General features: G+C 34.0%; 2 protein-coding genes across 2 annotated transcripts; both read left to right on the top strand.

Annotated features, from left to right (window-relative positions):
- Positions 1 to 7062: 7062 nt before the first annotated feature.
- Positions 7063 to 10156, top strand: LOC143613971 (uncharacterized). Its single transcript, XM_077087541.1, has 8 exons — positions 7063 to 7120; positions 7201 to 7405; positions 7490 to 7639; positions 7753 to 7851; positions 7899 to 8680; positions 8788 to 9595; positions 9786 to 10006; positions 10080 to 10156. Exons 1-8 carry the CDS (start codon positions 7063 to 7065, stop codon positions 10154 to 10156), a joined length of 2400 nt encoding a protein of 799 aa, XP_076943656.1.
- Positions 10157 to 10177: 21 nt separating this feature from the next.
- On the top strand, positions 10178 to 14176 carry LOC143613970 (uncharacterized). The gene is made up of 3 exons (XM_077087540.1): positions 10178 to 10555; positions 10659 to 10966; positions 13423 to 14176. Exons 1-3 carry the CDS (start codon positions 10178 to 10180, stop codon positions 14174 to 14176), a joined length of 1440 nt encoding a protein of 479 aa, XP_076943655.1.
- Positions 14177 to 15181: the final 1005 nt, after the last annotated feature.

Raw genomic sequence — 15181 nt, 5'->3', positions numbered from 1 at the left:
TATCCTTTTGTATAATTTATTAACATCTATTCCACAATTTTCACTCTTATTTCTCTAATAATGTCTTCATCTTCAAAGAAACGAAAATCTACTCCCTCCACCTCAAAGATCAACAACGACGATCCAAATGGTATTGTATTTAATCCTTAAGAAGCTATCAACCATACCTATTCTTTAGCGGTATTGATTTTTTGATTTAAACCGTATTTTATTTTTCTTTTAGGTAAGCTTCCAAGAAAACCATTGTCTGATGTTTCAAACACGCCACAGCAAAATAATGTTCAAAGTGTTCATGTTAATCCTCCTAATACATGTTTCTTGAACCGATACTCATCTCCAAACTATCATTACAATCAATACGGTATAATCTGTAAACGTCAATTTTTTAATAATAATTATAATGAAGTTGAATACGTTTGTTTTGTAATATTAATTTGGTATTTTCTATTTTGTTAATTTATTTTCCGATTGTACATTTGTTGAAACAAAGGTCAACCTCAAATTGGGCAGTTTGGTTATGTTTCAAACAATACACAAGTTACAATATTTCAAAACAACACACCAAGTAATTATGTGTGTAATTCTCTTGCAAGTAAGTTTTAAATGTATTATGGTTTGTTATTTGTTTAAATTTATTGTTATTATTTTGATTGATTTATATTAAAATCCTAAATGCAGGTTCTAATAACATAACCTATACACCGTTTGAAGTTCAAAGCGGTTCTTTGTCTAAGTCTTACAAGGGGAAGGAAAACGTATATCCGTATACATTACCAACCGTAAACAATAATTCGCAATATAACAAACGTACGTATCTTTTTGCATATTTCTAGAATATTGAAATTATCTTATTATTGTTATATTTATTATTCATTTTACATTTTATATTATATATATATAGGGGACGGTTCATGCGAGAAATGAAATTAGAGTGAGAAGTGTGAGAAGTAGATCTCAACAATTGATGACATGTAATCAATGGTGTAGAATACAAATGGCATTTGTGTAAATACCAAGATCTCAGTATAACCTGTTTTAATATAAAAGGGTAAAAATGTCTTAATAATGTAGGCTGAATAATGGAAACGTTAATATAATCTTCGGTTTCCCCTTTTTGTGCCTTAATCACCAAATCGCATCTGCCAAAATCATATTCAAAGTAGCAGCGATTCGCAAAATCTTTAATCATTACGAGATATTCAGTTAGCTAGGGTATATGGAAGGATTCGTTCATAGCTGATAATCATTGAGTTCTCGTCCAGATTAATTTGGCGTTTTTCGAGGTTACGGTTAGTTGCCTTCTTTCTGATTTATTTTTTCAATCAACGTCTCTCATCGTCTCTGTTATACTTCCATGCCTATATTCGTAATTTTTTTCTATGTTATTTGTCATCAAGGTATGAATTTTTGTACTTAAATCAGGTTTTTTTAAAACAATTATTTCATAGTATTTCGTAGATTATTACAGTACCCTACACAAATTATACTATAGAACTATTATTATGTTAATATATATTTTTTTGGAAATTTCCATACACAAGACATGGAGCATGTGTAGGGTGCATCTTTGATGGCCTTTGTTAATTATAATATCATGTTTATACAAGGATGTATATATTTGATAATATTGTTGTTTGCCGTCTAGGGTTACTCCATTTGTTGTTATTGAATTTAACAACATATTAGTGTAGGAGTTAACAATTGTATATATGGGGAGATTATATATTTAGGTGTTGGATATAAAATTATAAATAATATGGGATATTCGGTGTATGCTTACTTAGTTATTGTGTAGTTTGTTATTTGTGTAGGTTGTTGACTAGGCACTATTTATGCTTAAGTAGTTAATGTGTTTACCATTTTTTGTGGAGGGTTAATGAGCATGTTGTGTAAGTAATTTGTTTCCTATGTAGGAGTGATTGTGGTTATTGTGTATGTTGTTTGTTTACTATGTAGGTTTACTAAGCTTCTTGTGTATGCATTTTGTTTACTATGTAGGTTTACTAAGCTTCTTGTGTATGCAGTTTGTTTATTGCGTACGCTTATTTAGGTAATGTGTAGATTGTTTTTTGTGTAGGCTTGTTTCCTGTGCTTGTGGTATGTGTAGGCTTTTTTTTGTGTGTAGGCTTCTTGTGGTCTGTGTTGGCTTGTTTTTTGTGTACGCTTATTAGGGGTTATGTTTTTTGTGTAGGTTTAGTAATTGCAATTAAAAATGTATTTATGTAAATATGTATGTGTTATTGGTTATTGTGTATGAGCTTTGTACGGTGTATGGTTTGTTGTAAAGATATTGAACTTGTGTAGGCTTTATATGAATTATGTTATAAATATAGAACTTGTGTAGGCTTTATATGATTTATGTAGGTGTTTTTTAGAGCACGTGTACGGGTTATTATTATTATTGCGTAGGATGAGCTATTGAAATTATGTAGGTTTATTAAATTTGTCATGTTTTAGTATTAATATCGTTGTTTGATGCGTATGATATAATGGTTAATGTGTATGACATTTTGATCTTTTGTTACTTTGTTTTTAGGTGTAGTATATAATGTCTTAGTTGTTGTATAACACGTTTGTTGCAATTGGAAGTGTTTTTAGTTTTCATGCCTAGCTGTGTATATGTATGGTTTGTGTATGTCTTTTAAGTTGTTACGCTTTATAGATAATAAATGATTGTTTGTGTGTATAATAGATGTATAGGACGCAATGCTTTTGTGTAGTAAATCATAAATGTTGTACTGTATTAATTTGTTTATTGGATAATGACGTCTAGCAAGCCCAAGCGTAATGACGCCAGCCCTCGCCTCCTGGCCATCTCGGTTGGTGCACCAGAACATGGAATGGGAAAACAAGTTTAGGTTTAAATATGTTTATTATAATAATAAATCTTCTTTAGTTAAAGTGCTAAATATTGTTACAAAAGGTTTTTTTATTATTATAATTATAAAGTTATTTTAAGACTCATATAACTCGTTACTGATAAAGGATAACACAAATTGACTCATTCATTAGTAAATGTGCCAGAAGTGCTATCTATATTTTTCAGTTTTCAATGTATTATTGATGAAGATTTGTACTTTAATTTGGGTTGCAGTGATGGAAGAAGCAGTTCACTATATGATACAAGGATCCCATTAGCAGCTAATTTATGTGGCTTGGGAGAACTCAACATATTTGTTATTAAGGTTCCGCAGGTCGATTAATCGAAACCAGTTTTATGACAAACTGAAAATTTTTCTTACTTATTCAGACACTCATCACGACTTGACTCAAATTTTCGGGACGAAAATTCTTTAACATGGGAATGATGTGACAATCGTCAATTTCAGGTTAACTCCGTTAACTCCGTTAACTCAACTCCGTCAATTCAAACTTAAAGATCACTGAATCTATAACGCACACCTCATTACATTTAAACTAGGGTTTAAATGACGCTTGACACTTACTACATGTGTAGTCTTTCGGGAATTGCACCGAAACGCAAACGAGTTGACGCAAACGAGTTGACGCAAACAATTGGTGAATAAACGAAAAACGTCAAAACAATAATTATGTGATAATTATGTGTTAGACTTATGTGTTATGTGATAACATTATTATAAACGTTAACTCAATGTGCTAGAACTAGTTAATTAAGCTAGAAAAGTACAAACTAGAAGTTGAGGGACTAAAGTGTAACATGTTATTATTATTAATAAATATAAACCCTAACCTCTCCTCCCTCTTCCTCTTCCCAAAACCGACGGCCACCCCCCCCCCCCCCGTCTCCTCATGATCGGCTCACATACACACACATATCTCTTGGTTTTTGATCTTGTTTTTCACAATTGAAGCATCCTACATCCGTTTCTAGCCATCCTCTACCTTCCTATTGCTTGTATTGGTGTTTTTGAAGGTATAATTGCAAACCCTAGGTCCGATTTTCATATGTATATGTGTTCATATGTTTTATCTTGATTTGATGATGGATTGATTGTGATATGATGACTAGAATTGGTTTTATTACATGTTAATTGATGTGTTCTTGATTTTGAATTCAAATAAAACCCTAATCATGTATGTATGGTGTAATTGATATGCATGGATAGTGGTTATAGTGTCTAGAATGTTATATGAATGATTTGTGGTCCATAGATAGTTAATATGTTGAGTTTGGATGTAAACAGTTTCTGGACAGATTGTGTTGTTGATGTTCAACTGACTGTAACGGGGTGTAAATGTGAAAATTGATTGAGATAATTGATACTACAGTAAACTAGGTTGAGTCTAGTTTCTAAAGAATGTAAATTTGCAATTTTTGGACGTGTAAAAGTTAACCTTTATGATTTTACAAAAACGTTGTGCAAAGCTGAGTTGTTAGACCTGCTGTTAGGTTGTTTTGTAAATGTTATATCTCATGAACTACGAGACCAATTGGGTTGGTTCTACTTCTAAAAGTTGACTTGTTGAGTTAGGAACCTAACCCAAGTGGTCTTGCATTTATTGGATTTTTCATTTAACGGGAATTTCAAATAACATTCTGTTGCGCATAAATTTGACTGCTATGAGTTTGCTGTGGTAAATTGATCTTTGTGAGAAATATGTATGGAATAAAAATACAACAAAATATGTTCTGGAAACCTAACACATATATGCTTTTGTGATGATTTTTGGTAAATTTATTGTGATGCTATGATCGGTGGGATAGACTAGTTTTTCAAGTAGAATTCTGTCGTTAAGAAACTAGTTGCTGAATTTTGTGAAAGTTGCATGAAACATGGTGATTGCTAATTTATTATCATGTTTTGACCAAATTGCCCTTGCGGGGGATAATTGTTAACTAATTGTCGTATTTTGACCAAAATACCCTTGCGGGGAATAATTTCTAATTGATTGTCATGATTTGACCAAATTGCCCTTGCGGGGAATAATTGCTAGTTAATTGTTATGTGTTGACCAAATTGCCCTTACGGGAAGTAATTGCTAGTGATGTACATTATGAATACACGACACGTAAATAATTGCTCACACATGTAACGTATCACAAATACACTTGTTAAAGTCACACACGATTCACAAACGAAACACGAAACATGTTGTGTGCATAGGAATTATGTGCCAGGTCTAGAGACTCGATATTAGTTCCGATACTTAGAAAACCTCCTTATTGTTTTAGAACGCTAGAGAGAGTTTTCTGTGACGCGCATCACTTGGTGATTTATTTTGGGAATTCTTCGCAAACAGTGAGTTTCACGTTCCCCTTTTAACTCTTTTAAACGCTTTTACTTGGGGGAGAATACATACTCCAAAACGCTTTAGATTTTGTTATTTAGTTATATATCACTTGTAAAGACTAAGTGGCAAACGCAATAACTAAAGTCCTTCATTCACATCGAACCGTTTAATATTGGATAATAGCGAGTCATTGTTGAGTAGTACTACTGGGTTTGACAAACCCCACCCAACGCTAAACTCGACTGGAGGTCGAGTGGGTGTAATTTTGGCTAAACACATACCATGGTCGGGATAGACCTGGTGGCAAGGCAAATGATAAACAGTCAGCTTCGGTGTCGAACACTTAGTAATACTTGTTTTATAGGCTAGCTACCTATAGATATATAATTGACATAACACTATCTGGTAACGCATAACGCAAAACGCTTAACGCAAAACGCTGAACGCAAGCGTTAAACGCTTTATTTTATATAAACTTGTGAACTCACCAACCCCGTGTTGACACTTTTAGTATGTTATTCTCAGGTAGCCGAGGCGGGCGCGCGGTATAGGATCATGCATTGCTTGAAAACGCTTTTATTATGCAAACTCTTTTAAAACTGTTATCATTGGGTTTAAGTCGTCCTGCGTGACGCAACATTTTGTTTTATGTTTTTTTTACGCTTCCGCATTTAAATACTCGTAAACGTTTTCATGGTTTTGAAACTTTGTTTTATGGTTTGATTATAACTAATGAATCCGATCCTGTTAGTTCACACCCTCTAACGGTAAAACTCTGTTAGTGGATTTTGAGGGTGTGACAAGTTTTGATTATTGGACATCATTTGTGGTTGTCGTTGCCTTGTATATTTACTATAATTTATAAGCTGAGTTTTGTTTTTCTTTTGTGAAACTGTTATCCAATATACGAGTTATGTTCATGTAAAAGTCGTTAATAGTCTCACAGTTGACGAACTTGATTCATATATTGTAAGATATCACAAAAATTTTAAATTGAGTGTTGAAAATAATATATCCTTGTCTAATAATTTAATAGTACACACTTTATCTGTCACAATTGATATCATACCTATATTAATAAAAAATAATCAATTTGATAAGTAGATTTGATTGAATTAGTCGACACAGTTGAATTCAAGAACATTATATGTAATCAATATATGAAATTTAATTAAAAAAATGATAATACGGATAATGACACAATTGATAAAATAAAAAGAAAAAGAATTCAATATAGTTCCTGGATTATGGACATATAGTCCAATATTGAAAACAAATAAAAAAATAAATTATTTGTAACTCCTCCTTTCTTTATGATTTGCCAAATATGAATAAAATATATATTTTACTATTATACCCTTAATATTAAATAAATGATAAAATAAAAGAAAAAATGTGATTGGTTGGATTCATTTCTCGCACTTCTCGCACTTAGAAATACTTCTAAAATGAACCTAATCCTATATATATATATATATATATATATATTTGCAGATGATACATCTACTCAAGTTGAAAGTTCGTTTTCATCAAAACGAAAACAAAGAAAGGATATTCTAGATGGGAAACGTGATAAAATAAAACATTCTTTAAACAAAATTTTCCAAAGAAGCCCGTCTATCACAAGTATTGCCTATTTTCTTTTAATCATTATATTTATTTGTTGTGTTAGTAGTTATACTCCGTATAATATTTTGTTGAACAGATTGTGTTACTTCTTCTAACATCAACACTAACCCAATATTGAGTAATAGCGCTTCTGTTTCTAACTACATAAATTCGGGAAGTACCTCATCAACAAGGCGTAAAGGACGAACAAGGAGAACAAGCAATACTACTGCTATACCTATGCAGCCGTTAAATGATTTTGAGTTTGTTGTAGATGTTTTTAAAGGCATATCATCAGGTTATTTGTTAATACATTATGTAATTCTACATAGTATGTTCTAAATCCATGCCATAACTTCTTTTGCATTTGTTGTACAGATTACCTTGATCTTGGTAATCAAACTTTCCAATGTAATTCATGCAAAGCCTGTTTATGGGAAGCTAAATCTAGGAGAGGAAAACATAGTAGTGGCGATTCAAATTTCTCTTTATGTTGTCGCAGCGGGAATGTTCAACTGCCTGAATTAAAACAGCCTCATGAAAGTTATGTTAAGTTATTTCGTGGCGAGGATCCTTTAAGCAAGTATTTTTTGAAAAATATTAGATGATTCAATTCAATGTTCTCCTTTACATCAATGGGTGGAAAAATTGACAATTCCATTAATAGAGGAAACACTCCATACACGTTTAGACTAAGTGGAGAAAACTACCATTCTATAGGAACTCTTCTTCCATTAGATGGTAACAAACCTCAGTTTGCTCAACTATACATTTATGATACAGAGAACGAAGTTTCAAACCGACAGCGAGTTTTTGGGTAAGACTTACCTTAACCAGTATATGTTTATAATTTTTATAAACATATTATTTTATAATATATTACATTCATATTAACTTTAAAGTGTATTTTTTCCTTTGTTTTTCTTGCAGTCAATTATCCGGAGATGACAAAAAGTTTGATGATTATATTATTAATTATCCGAAGGAAATGTTAGACTCACAAATCCATTGGTTCAGGCCTATCGGTTGGTACGTGATTCTTTTAAAGAAAATCCTCATAATGATTTAAAACTCAGCATTGTTGGAACAAGGCAATACGATGCTAGGACCTATAACTTACCAACGGCCTCTGAGGTTGCTGCTCTTATAGTTGGAGATATTGGTGATGCCTTGGACAATAGAGATATAATAGTTAACTCGAGCTCTGGCGGTCTTCGACGAATTAGTGAGCTTCATCCTTCTTATACTCCTCTCCAATTTCCTTTGCTTTTTCCTTTTGGTGAGGATGGTTATAAGATAGACATTCCTCATCGGAATGTCGATCCTTCATCTACTGCTGCCCGTAAGAAGTGCACGATGCGAGAGTTCTTTGCATATAGGTTACAAGATAGGCCTAACCAATTCTCACTACCCTTAAATGGTAGGAGGCTTTTTCAGCAGCTTTTGGTAGACAAATACACCATGGTTGAGAGTCAAAGGTTGCATTTTATACGTTCTAAACAGAGTGAACTTAGGTGTGACACATACGAAAGCCTTCGAAACCTTAAGACATCAGGAACTTCAGATGTTTTCACATCTGGTCAGCGTGTAATTCTTCCATCATCTTTTACCGGAGGAAGTAGATATATGATGCAAAATTATTTGGACGCCATGTGTCTTTGTAGATGGTACGGTTATCCAGATTTTTTCTTAACCATTACGTGCAATCCCGGTTGGCCAGAAGTCAAGCGTTTTTTGAAGGATACCAGTTTAAATTCTAAAGACAAGCCCGATATATTATGTCGTATTTTTAAGATGAAGCTTGATTCAATGATTAAGTTGTTGAAGGGTAAATCTTTGTTTGGGAAGGTTAAAGCAGGTTCGGTTCGCAAATAAAAATTTATATTTTCATATTTTTTCCTGCTAATTTTGAAGATCTTTATTTTATTATTTTGTGCTAATTTTTATTTTTAATTCCAAGTGCAGCCGTTTACACAACTGAGTTTCAGAAACATGATCTACCTCATGCCCATATTTGCTTATTCATTCATCCAGATAATAAAATTCATAATCCATCCGATATAGATAAGTTTGTTTCAAGTGAAATTCCAGACAAGTTGACTGAACCAGACCTATACCAGCTTGTGTCGGATCATATGCTTCATGGTCCTTGTGGTGAGGCTAATCCGAGCTGTAGCTGCATGATTGATAGAGAATGTTCCAAAAATTTTCCAAAAAGATTTCAAAGTGAGACAAGTATAGATTCAAAAGGTTTTCCAATTTATAAAAGAAGAGATAATGGACGTTACGTCGTTAAGAAAGGAATAAATTTAGATAATAGAAGTGTTGTCCCTTACAACAAAATTCTGTTAAGAAAGTATCAAGCCCATATAAATGTCGAGTGGTGCAATCAAGAAGGATCAATCAAGTATTTGTTTAAATATATAAATAAGGGTCCAGATCGTGCTACAATTTCCCTTGTCCAAAATAACAGCCCCGATAATGAAGATCCTTATGCGGACGAGATTAAAGCATTTTACGATTGTAGATATCTTTCTGCATGTGAGGCTGCCTGGAGGATATTTGCTTTTGATGTTCATTATAGGGTCCCGGCTATTACGAGACTTCCTTTCCATTTACATGGTCAGCAACAAGTAATTTATGGTCCGGAGGAAGATATTGAAGATGTTCTTACGAAGCCTTCCAATGCTGCTTCAATGTTTATTGGTTGGATGGAAGCCAATAAAAGCTATAGGCATGCAAGGAAGCTATCCTATGCTGAGTTTCCAACACAGTTTGTATGGAAAAAAAGCACCACCGAAATGGGTACCAAGGTTAAAGGGATTTGCTATTGGTAGAATTCATGCCGTTCCTGCATCGTTTGACGAGGCCTACTACTTACGAATACTTTTAAACAAGGTTAAAGGACCCTAATGTTTCGAAGATATTCGCACGGTAGATGGTGTTGTTTGTGATTCTTTTAGAGATGCATGTTATAGAAGAGGGCTTTTAGATGATGATAAGGAGTACATAGAAGCAATAGAGGAAGCAAGCCATACCGCAACCGGATATTATCTAAGGAATTTGTTTGCAACAATGCTTATAACATTCTCATTATCAAGACCTGATTACGTTTGGGATAATACATGGCAATTCTTAGTCGACGGTATTCTTTATTATCAACAAAAGAAACACAAGAATCCAGGTTAGTTTTGTTCTATATGTGATATTTTCTTTTTGTAGTTTACTTTAAAGTAAATTAATTAATTATTTTTCAGATTTGTGTCTTAGTGACGACCAACTTAAGAACTTGGCATTACTTGAGATTGAAGAGTTTTTGGTATCAAACAAATAATCTCTACGTAGGTTTTCGCACATGCCGTTTCCAGATCAGGAATCTATATCTGCCTCAATGAATCCTCTTATGATGGAAGAACTAGCTTATGATACCGATGCTTTGACAAATGATTTTAAGCATTTGTATATATCTCTAACTTCTGAACAAAAAGGCGTTTACAACGAAATATTTGACTCATGGATACGTAAAAAAGGTGGTGTTTTTTTCGTTTATGGTTATGGAGGTACCGACAAAACATACTTATGGAAAACTTTATCCGCCTCAATTCGGTCTAAGGGAGAAATTGTTCTTAATGTTGCTTCAAGTGGAATAGCATCTTTATTATTAGAAGGCGGTAGAACTGCTCATTCAAGATTCCTCATTCCAATCAATCTTACCGAGGACTCCCAATGTCAGGTAAGTATTATAAATTTTATTAGGTAGTTATTATTTTACAATTTAATTTATCTTTTTTTAATTATTATATTTAATATAATGTTTACATATTCAACATTTTCAGGTTAAGAGAAATACTGATGTTTCTGACTTATTGAAGAAAACATCATTAATAATTTGGGACGAAGCTCCAATGATTCATAAACATGCGTTTGAAGCGTTGGACAGAACGCTAAAAGATGTTATGAAAGGTGATTTGGCAAACACTTCTGAATCATTGTTTGGAGGTAAGGTAGTTGTTCTTGGGGGTGATTTCAGACAGATTTTACCTGTTGTACAGAATGGAACAAGAAACGAGTGTGTCAATGCAACAATTAGTTCTTCTTACATATGGTCAAAGTGTAAGGTTTTGAAACTAACAAAGAACATGAGGTTGTGTAAGGCCCCGAACCCGGTGGCCCTACTTTCGTGTCGGATTTACTCATAAACACAGTTCTTCAAATCAGAGTTTATTAAAACTTTTCGCGGAATATAAAACATCAATCATTTGTTACAAAACATTAAATCTTTTCTTTGATACCATAACACAAAACTTTATTTTTAAAACATCTTTACTTCTTTCTTCAGATGCCAGCCGTTCAATCCATGCCGTGTGTCATCCTCATGCTAGCTCTGTAATCAGCTCACCTGCGTGCATACTAAAAGTCAGCTACGCTGAGTGAGTTCTAGTTAATCGAATGCCATACAATACATACACATACATACATATTTGTAGATACATATCCATACTTCACTAGTTGCCCTTCTGCTCTACCTACATACTTGCTACCATACATACAATTTATTCCCATATATTTCTTCCCGTATCCGAAGACACATATTACTATCTTAACCTCGTATAAATATCCATAGGAGGATCGTCACGTAATATCTATTAAAAGAACCATTACCATTACCATACTATATATAATTTCCATAGGAGGAACACTCTGTATACTTTCCATAGAAGGAACACTTTACTATCCATAGAAGGAACACTATACTTTCCATAAAAGGAACACCATACTTTCCATAAAAGGAACACCATACTTTCCATAAAAGGAACACCATACTTTCCATAAAATGAACACTATCTATACGTTATTATTTAATATCCATGTAAGGAGCTAATCACTTCCCTTGACGATACGTGCAATATCCGAAGATCGTTCACGTACCGACAAGCTTTCATTCATAATGTTCATACATCATCCTTACATTACACGCAATATTAATATCTTTATTTATATCCTGACAGTACGTGCAATATCCGAAGATCATTCACGTACCGTCAGACAATCATTCGTATCTATCACATATGTCATACACGACATACACCTCTTTTCTCGGATATTGGTATGGTTCGGTTCCCTAGTTCCCAAATATTAGTAGGGTTCGATTCCCTCTTCGTTACCATACAACCATACATCATACCTCGAGTTTTAGTAGGGCTCGGTACCCTTTTCGTAACCATACAACCATACATTATCATTTCTTTCTTCTATTATCTCCATCATGTTCATACACATAAACATACCTAACATACTTACCTTATACATAGCGTTACAACCTGACAGTACGTGCAATATCCGAAGATCGTTCACGTACCATCGAGCAATCATTCATACATTTCACATTATCCACATAAGGCATACACTTATCTCTTAGGATAAGTGTATTAACTATCACATTGAGTATGCACACAGCCCCGAAAACATAACAAGGAATGGGGCTAGAAACTCACCTGAACACGGTTACGTTCACCGTTAATCGTAATCCCTTTCTTCAGTTGTGCACGGCTGACTGTATAACAAGTATACGTATCAATTAACTATCACTTCTCACAATGTATTTCTATCTTTATATGACCCACAACGAACGGGGGTCCGGGGGCAGCGCCCCTGGCAGCGGGGTCTAGGGGCGGCAGCCCCTAGCAGGGTCCAAGGGGCAGAGCCCCTGGCTGGGGTCGAGCTGCCAGGTCAGCTTGGAAAAATTTTATTTCCATTAACTGTCTTAACACATTTTTCATTAGATTTTTAATTTATTTTCTAAACGAACTTGACTTTAGGCGAAGTTAACCCTCGGGCGAACTTAGCTCTAGGCGAAGTTAACCTTAGGCGAACTTAGCTTTACAGCGAAGTTGCCATCAGGCGAACTTGGCCTCAGGCGAAGTTACCAGTTAGGCGAACTTAACTTTACAGCGAAGTTGCCATCAGGCGAACTTAGCTTGCAGGCGAAGTTCATCAGGCGAACTTAGCTTACAGGCGAAGTTCATCGCGTTGAAGGCGAAGTTGCCCAGATCAGGCGAAGTTGCCCAGACAGCCGCTGATCGGCTTCTTTTCAGCATTTTGAGCGATTTTAACACCCTTGCTATGGTTCAATATCACCCACTACGCTTCCCGACCATTTTTGGTCGCTTATACACTAAAAAGCTTGGATCTTTAAACCTCAAAGATCAAGAATCATACCTTTTTGAGCTTGTTTGGATCTCGTTTAACTTGCTAGCACACTAATTGCCCTCTCTCGGACCTGCCCGATTCTTCCCTTGGCTCGGCCGGCGAAGTTGTGGCGTGTGTGTGTGGGTGTGTGTGTGTTTGGATAATGATAGAAATGAAGATATTTTGGGGTGTTAGGGTATTTATATCCCTGAAATCCCATGGACCTAAGGCCCATTCTCATTTAACCCATCTCTATTAATCCAAGTCCATAACCCACATCCATTACCCGACACTAGCCCGACCCATACCAACTCCTATTCTTTTATTTATTTCCTGATAACCCGAGTAAACTTTCCCTCTATTATTAGGTAATATAATTGATATTATTTTGGAAATTTCGGGATGTTACAGGTTGACTCTTGGTTCTCAAATGACAAACACTTTAGAGATTCAAAAATTTGCTGATTGGTTGTTGGATATTGGTGAAGGTAATCTTGGTGGTCCGAATGACGGTGAAACAACTATATCAATTCCAGATGACCTTCTAATAAAACATTCCCTTGATCCTATGTCTGATTTAATAGACTTTGTTTATCCTTCTATGTTAGAAAGGTTTAACGATCTTACTTACTTTCAAGAACGGGCGTTGCTTTCTCCCTTAAATGAGGTGGTTCAAGAAATTAATGATCGTATGTTATCATATTTTCCCGGTCAAGAAATGGAATACTTAAGTTCAGATAGTATCGATGAGGTTGAAAGTGTCTCAGAAGATTTTGATCCCACGTTGTACTCTCCTGATTTCCTTAATGGTATAAAGATGTCTGGAATGCCAAACCATCGTTTGTTACTTAAGGTGGGAGTTTCTATTATGTTACTAATAAATATTAATCAGAAAAAAGGTTTGTGCAATGGAACTATACTACAAGTTGTTAGTTTGGGAAAACGCGTCATTGAAGCTAAGGTTGTTTCTGGTACAAATATAGGATTTCGTACTTTAATTAGCAGAATAAGTCTTACACCTTCTGATAAGAAGCTTCCATTCAAGTTAAAGAGAAGACAGTTTCCTATATCCGTTTGTTTTGCAATGACTATAAATAAAAGTCAAGGACAATCGTTATCGCGTGTTGGATTATATTTAAAAGACCCGGTTTTTACTCATGGCTAGCTTTATGTTGCTTTGTCTAGAGTTAAGACTCGAGAAGGTATTAAGATTGTTTTACTAGATAAAGAATCTCAGTTGATTAACGAAACAAAAAACGTTGTGTATAAGGAAATATTTGGAAACCTTTTATGAGTTTTTACATTTCATTTTCGTTTATGTTTCAACAGTTATAATTGCATTTAACTTTTTATTATAAAAGGATTGTGTTAATTATTTTATGTCTAACTATAGGTATATGTTTGTTTGTTAATCATCCATTATTTTTTCTTATTTTTTATGTTTCTCTTTTATCTTGTACTCAGTATATTTTAGGAAATTAATGTTAAAAAAAAATATTTATACGATATTTGATTAAACTTTATATTTGTAGGCTAACTTATTTGATATGTATTGGATTATATCTATTTACCAGATTTTGTATTTAAAAAAAAACATAGGTATAATGTTTAAAAACAGTCTGAAACTATAGGGTTAATAATTAGTTTTCTTGATTCAATAAACAGCCATTAATTTTTATTAATTTATACGGTTTTTAAAGATGAACAATCACACCCTAACTTCTTCAATCAAACACCAAACAATTTTCGTCTTCTTCAACAATGTCGACAATTGTTAACTGGAAATTTTCCACCGATTACAACAGATATGAGTTCCTTATCAGTGATATTTCCGTAATTTACAAGTATAACATCCACTCTGTTATGTCTTTTGGAATTCTCAACAAGTACCAAATCTTCGCCGCTGGCAATCGAAAAGTAGTTCTAACTGATGAAGAGAACTCGCTGATGAATGCTATACGAGAAGATATTTTACAACATGATCAAGAGGTTCTTCCGGTTGTCAATGTTAGTGAGTGGTATTTTTATCCTTTCCAGAATTTAGTTGTTATAAAGTATGTCAACGGCCAACAGAAGATTGTTATGCCAAATACAATTTTGCAATCCAATGATCTTTTCCTATTAAGAGATTTGGATGAGTTGAAGCTTTCGAATGAGAGAAAACACAGGG

The sequence above is a fragment of the Bidens hawaiensis genome, unplaced genomic scaffold (assembly GCF_021521415.1).
Source record: "Bidens hawaiensis isolate Kalapana, Puna unplaced genomic scaffold, B.hawaiensis_p1.1 tig00038581_1, whole genome shotgun sequence".
Taxonomy (NCBI): Eukaryota; Viridiplantae; Streptophyta; class Magnoliopsida; order Asterales; family Asteraceae; genus Bidens; species Bidens hawaiensis.
The sequence above is the reverse complement of the archived record's forward strand: the minus strand, read 5'-3'. Positions and strand labels throughout refer to the sequence as shown.

Bases quoted from the DNA above. Each gene is read 5' to 3' on its own strand.
- LOC143613971 (XM_077087541.1), top strand. From the start codon at position 7,063: ATGCAGCCGTTAAATGATTTTGAGTTTGTTGTAGATGTTTTTAAAGGC. The intron at 7,852-7,898 runs GTACGTGATTCT...TTTAAAACTCAG, and splicing joins TGGTTCAGGCCTATCGGTTG to CATTGTTGGAACAAGGCAAT. The intron at 10,007-10,079 runs GTTAGTTTTGTT...ATTATTTTTCAG, and splicing joins AAAGAAACACAAGAATCCAG to ATTTGTGTCTTAGTGACGAC.
- LOC143613970 (XM_077087540.1), top strand. From the start codon at position 10,178: ATGCCGTTTCCAGATCAGGAATCTATATCTGCCTCAATGAATCCTCTT. The intron at 10,556-10,658 runs GTAAGTATTATA...CAACATTTTCAG, and splicing joins CCGAGGACTCCCAATGTCAG to GTTAAGAGAAATACTGATGT. The intron at 10,967-13,422 runs GTTGTGTAAGGC...GGGATGTTACAG, and splicing joins AAACTAACAAAGAACATGAG to GTTGACTCTTGGTTCTCAAA.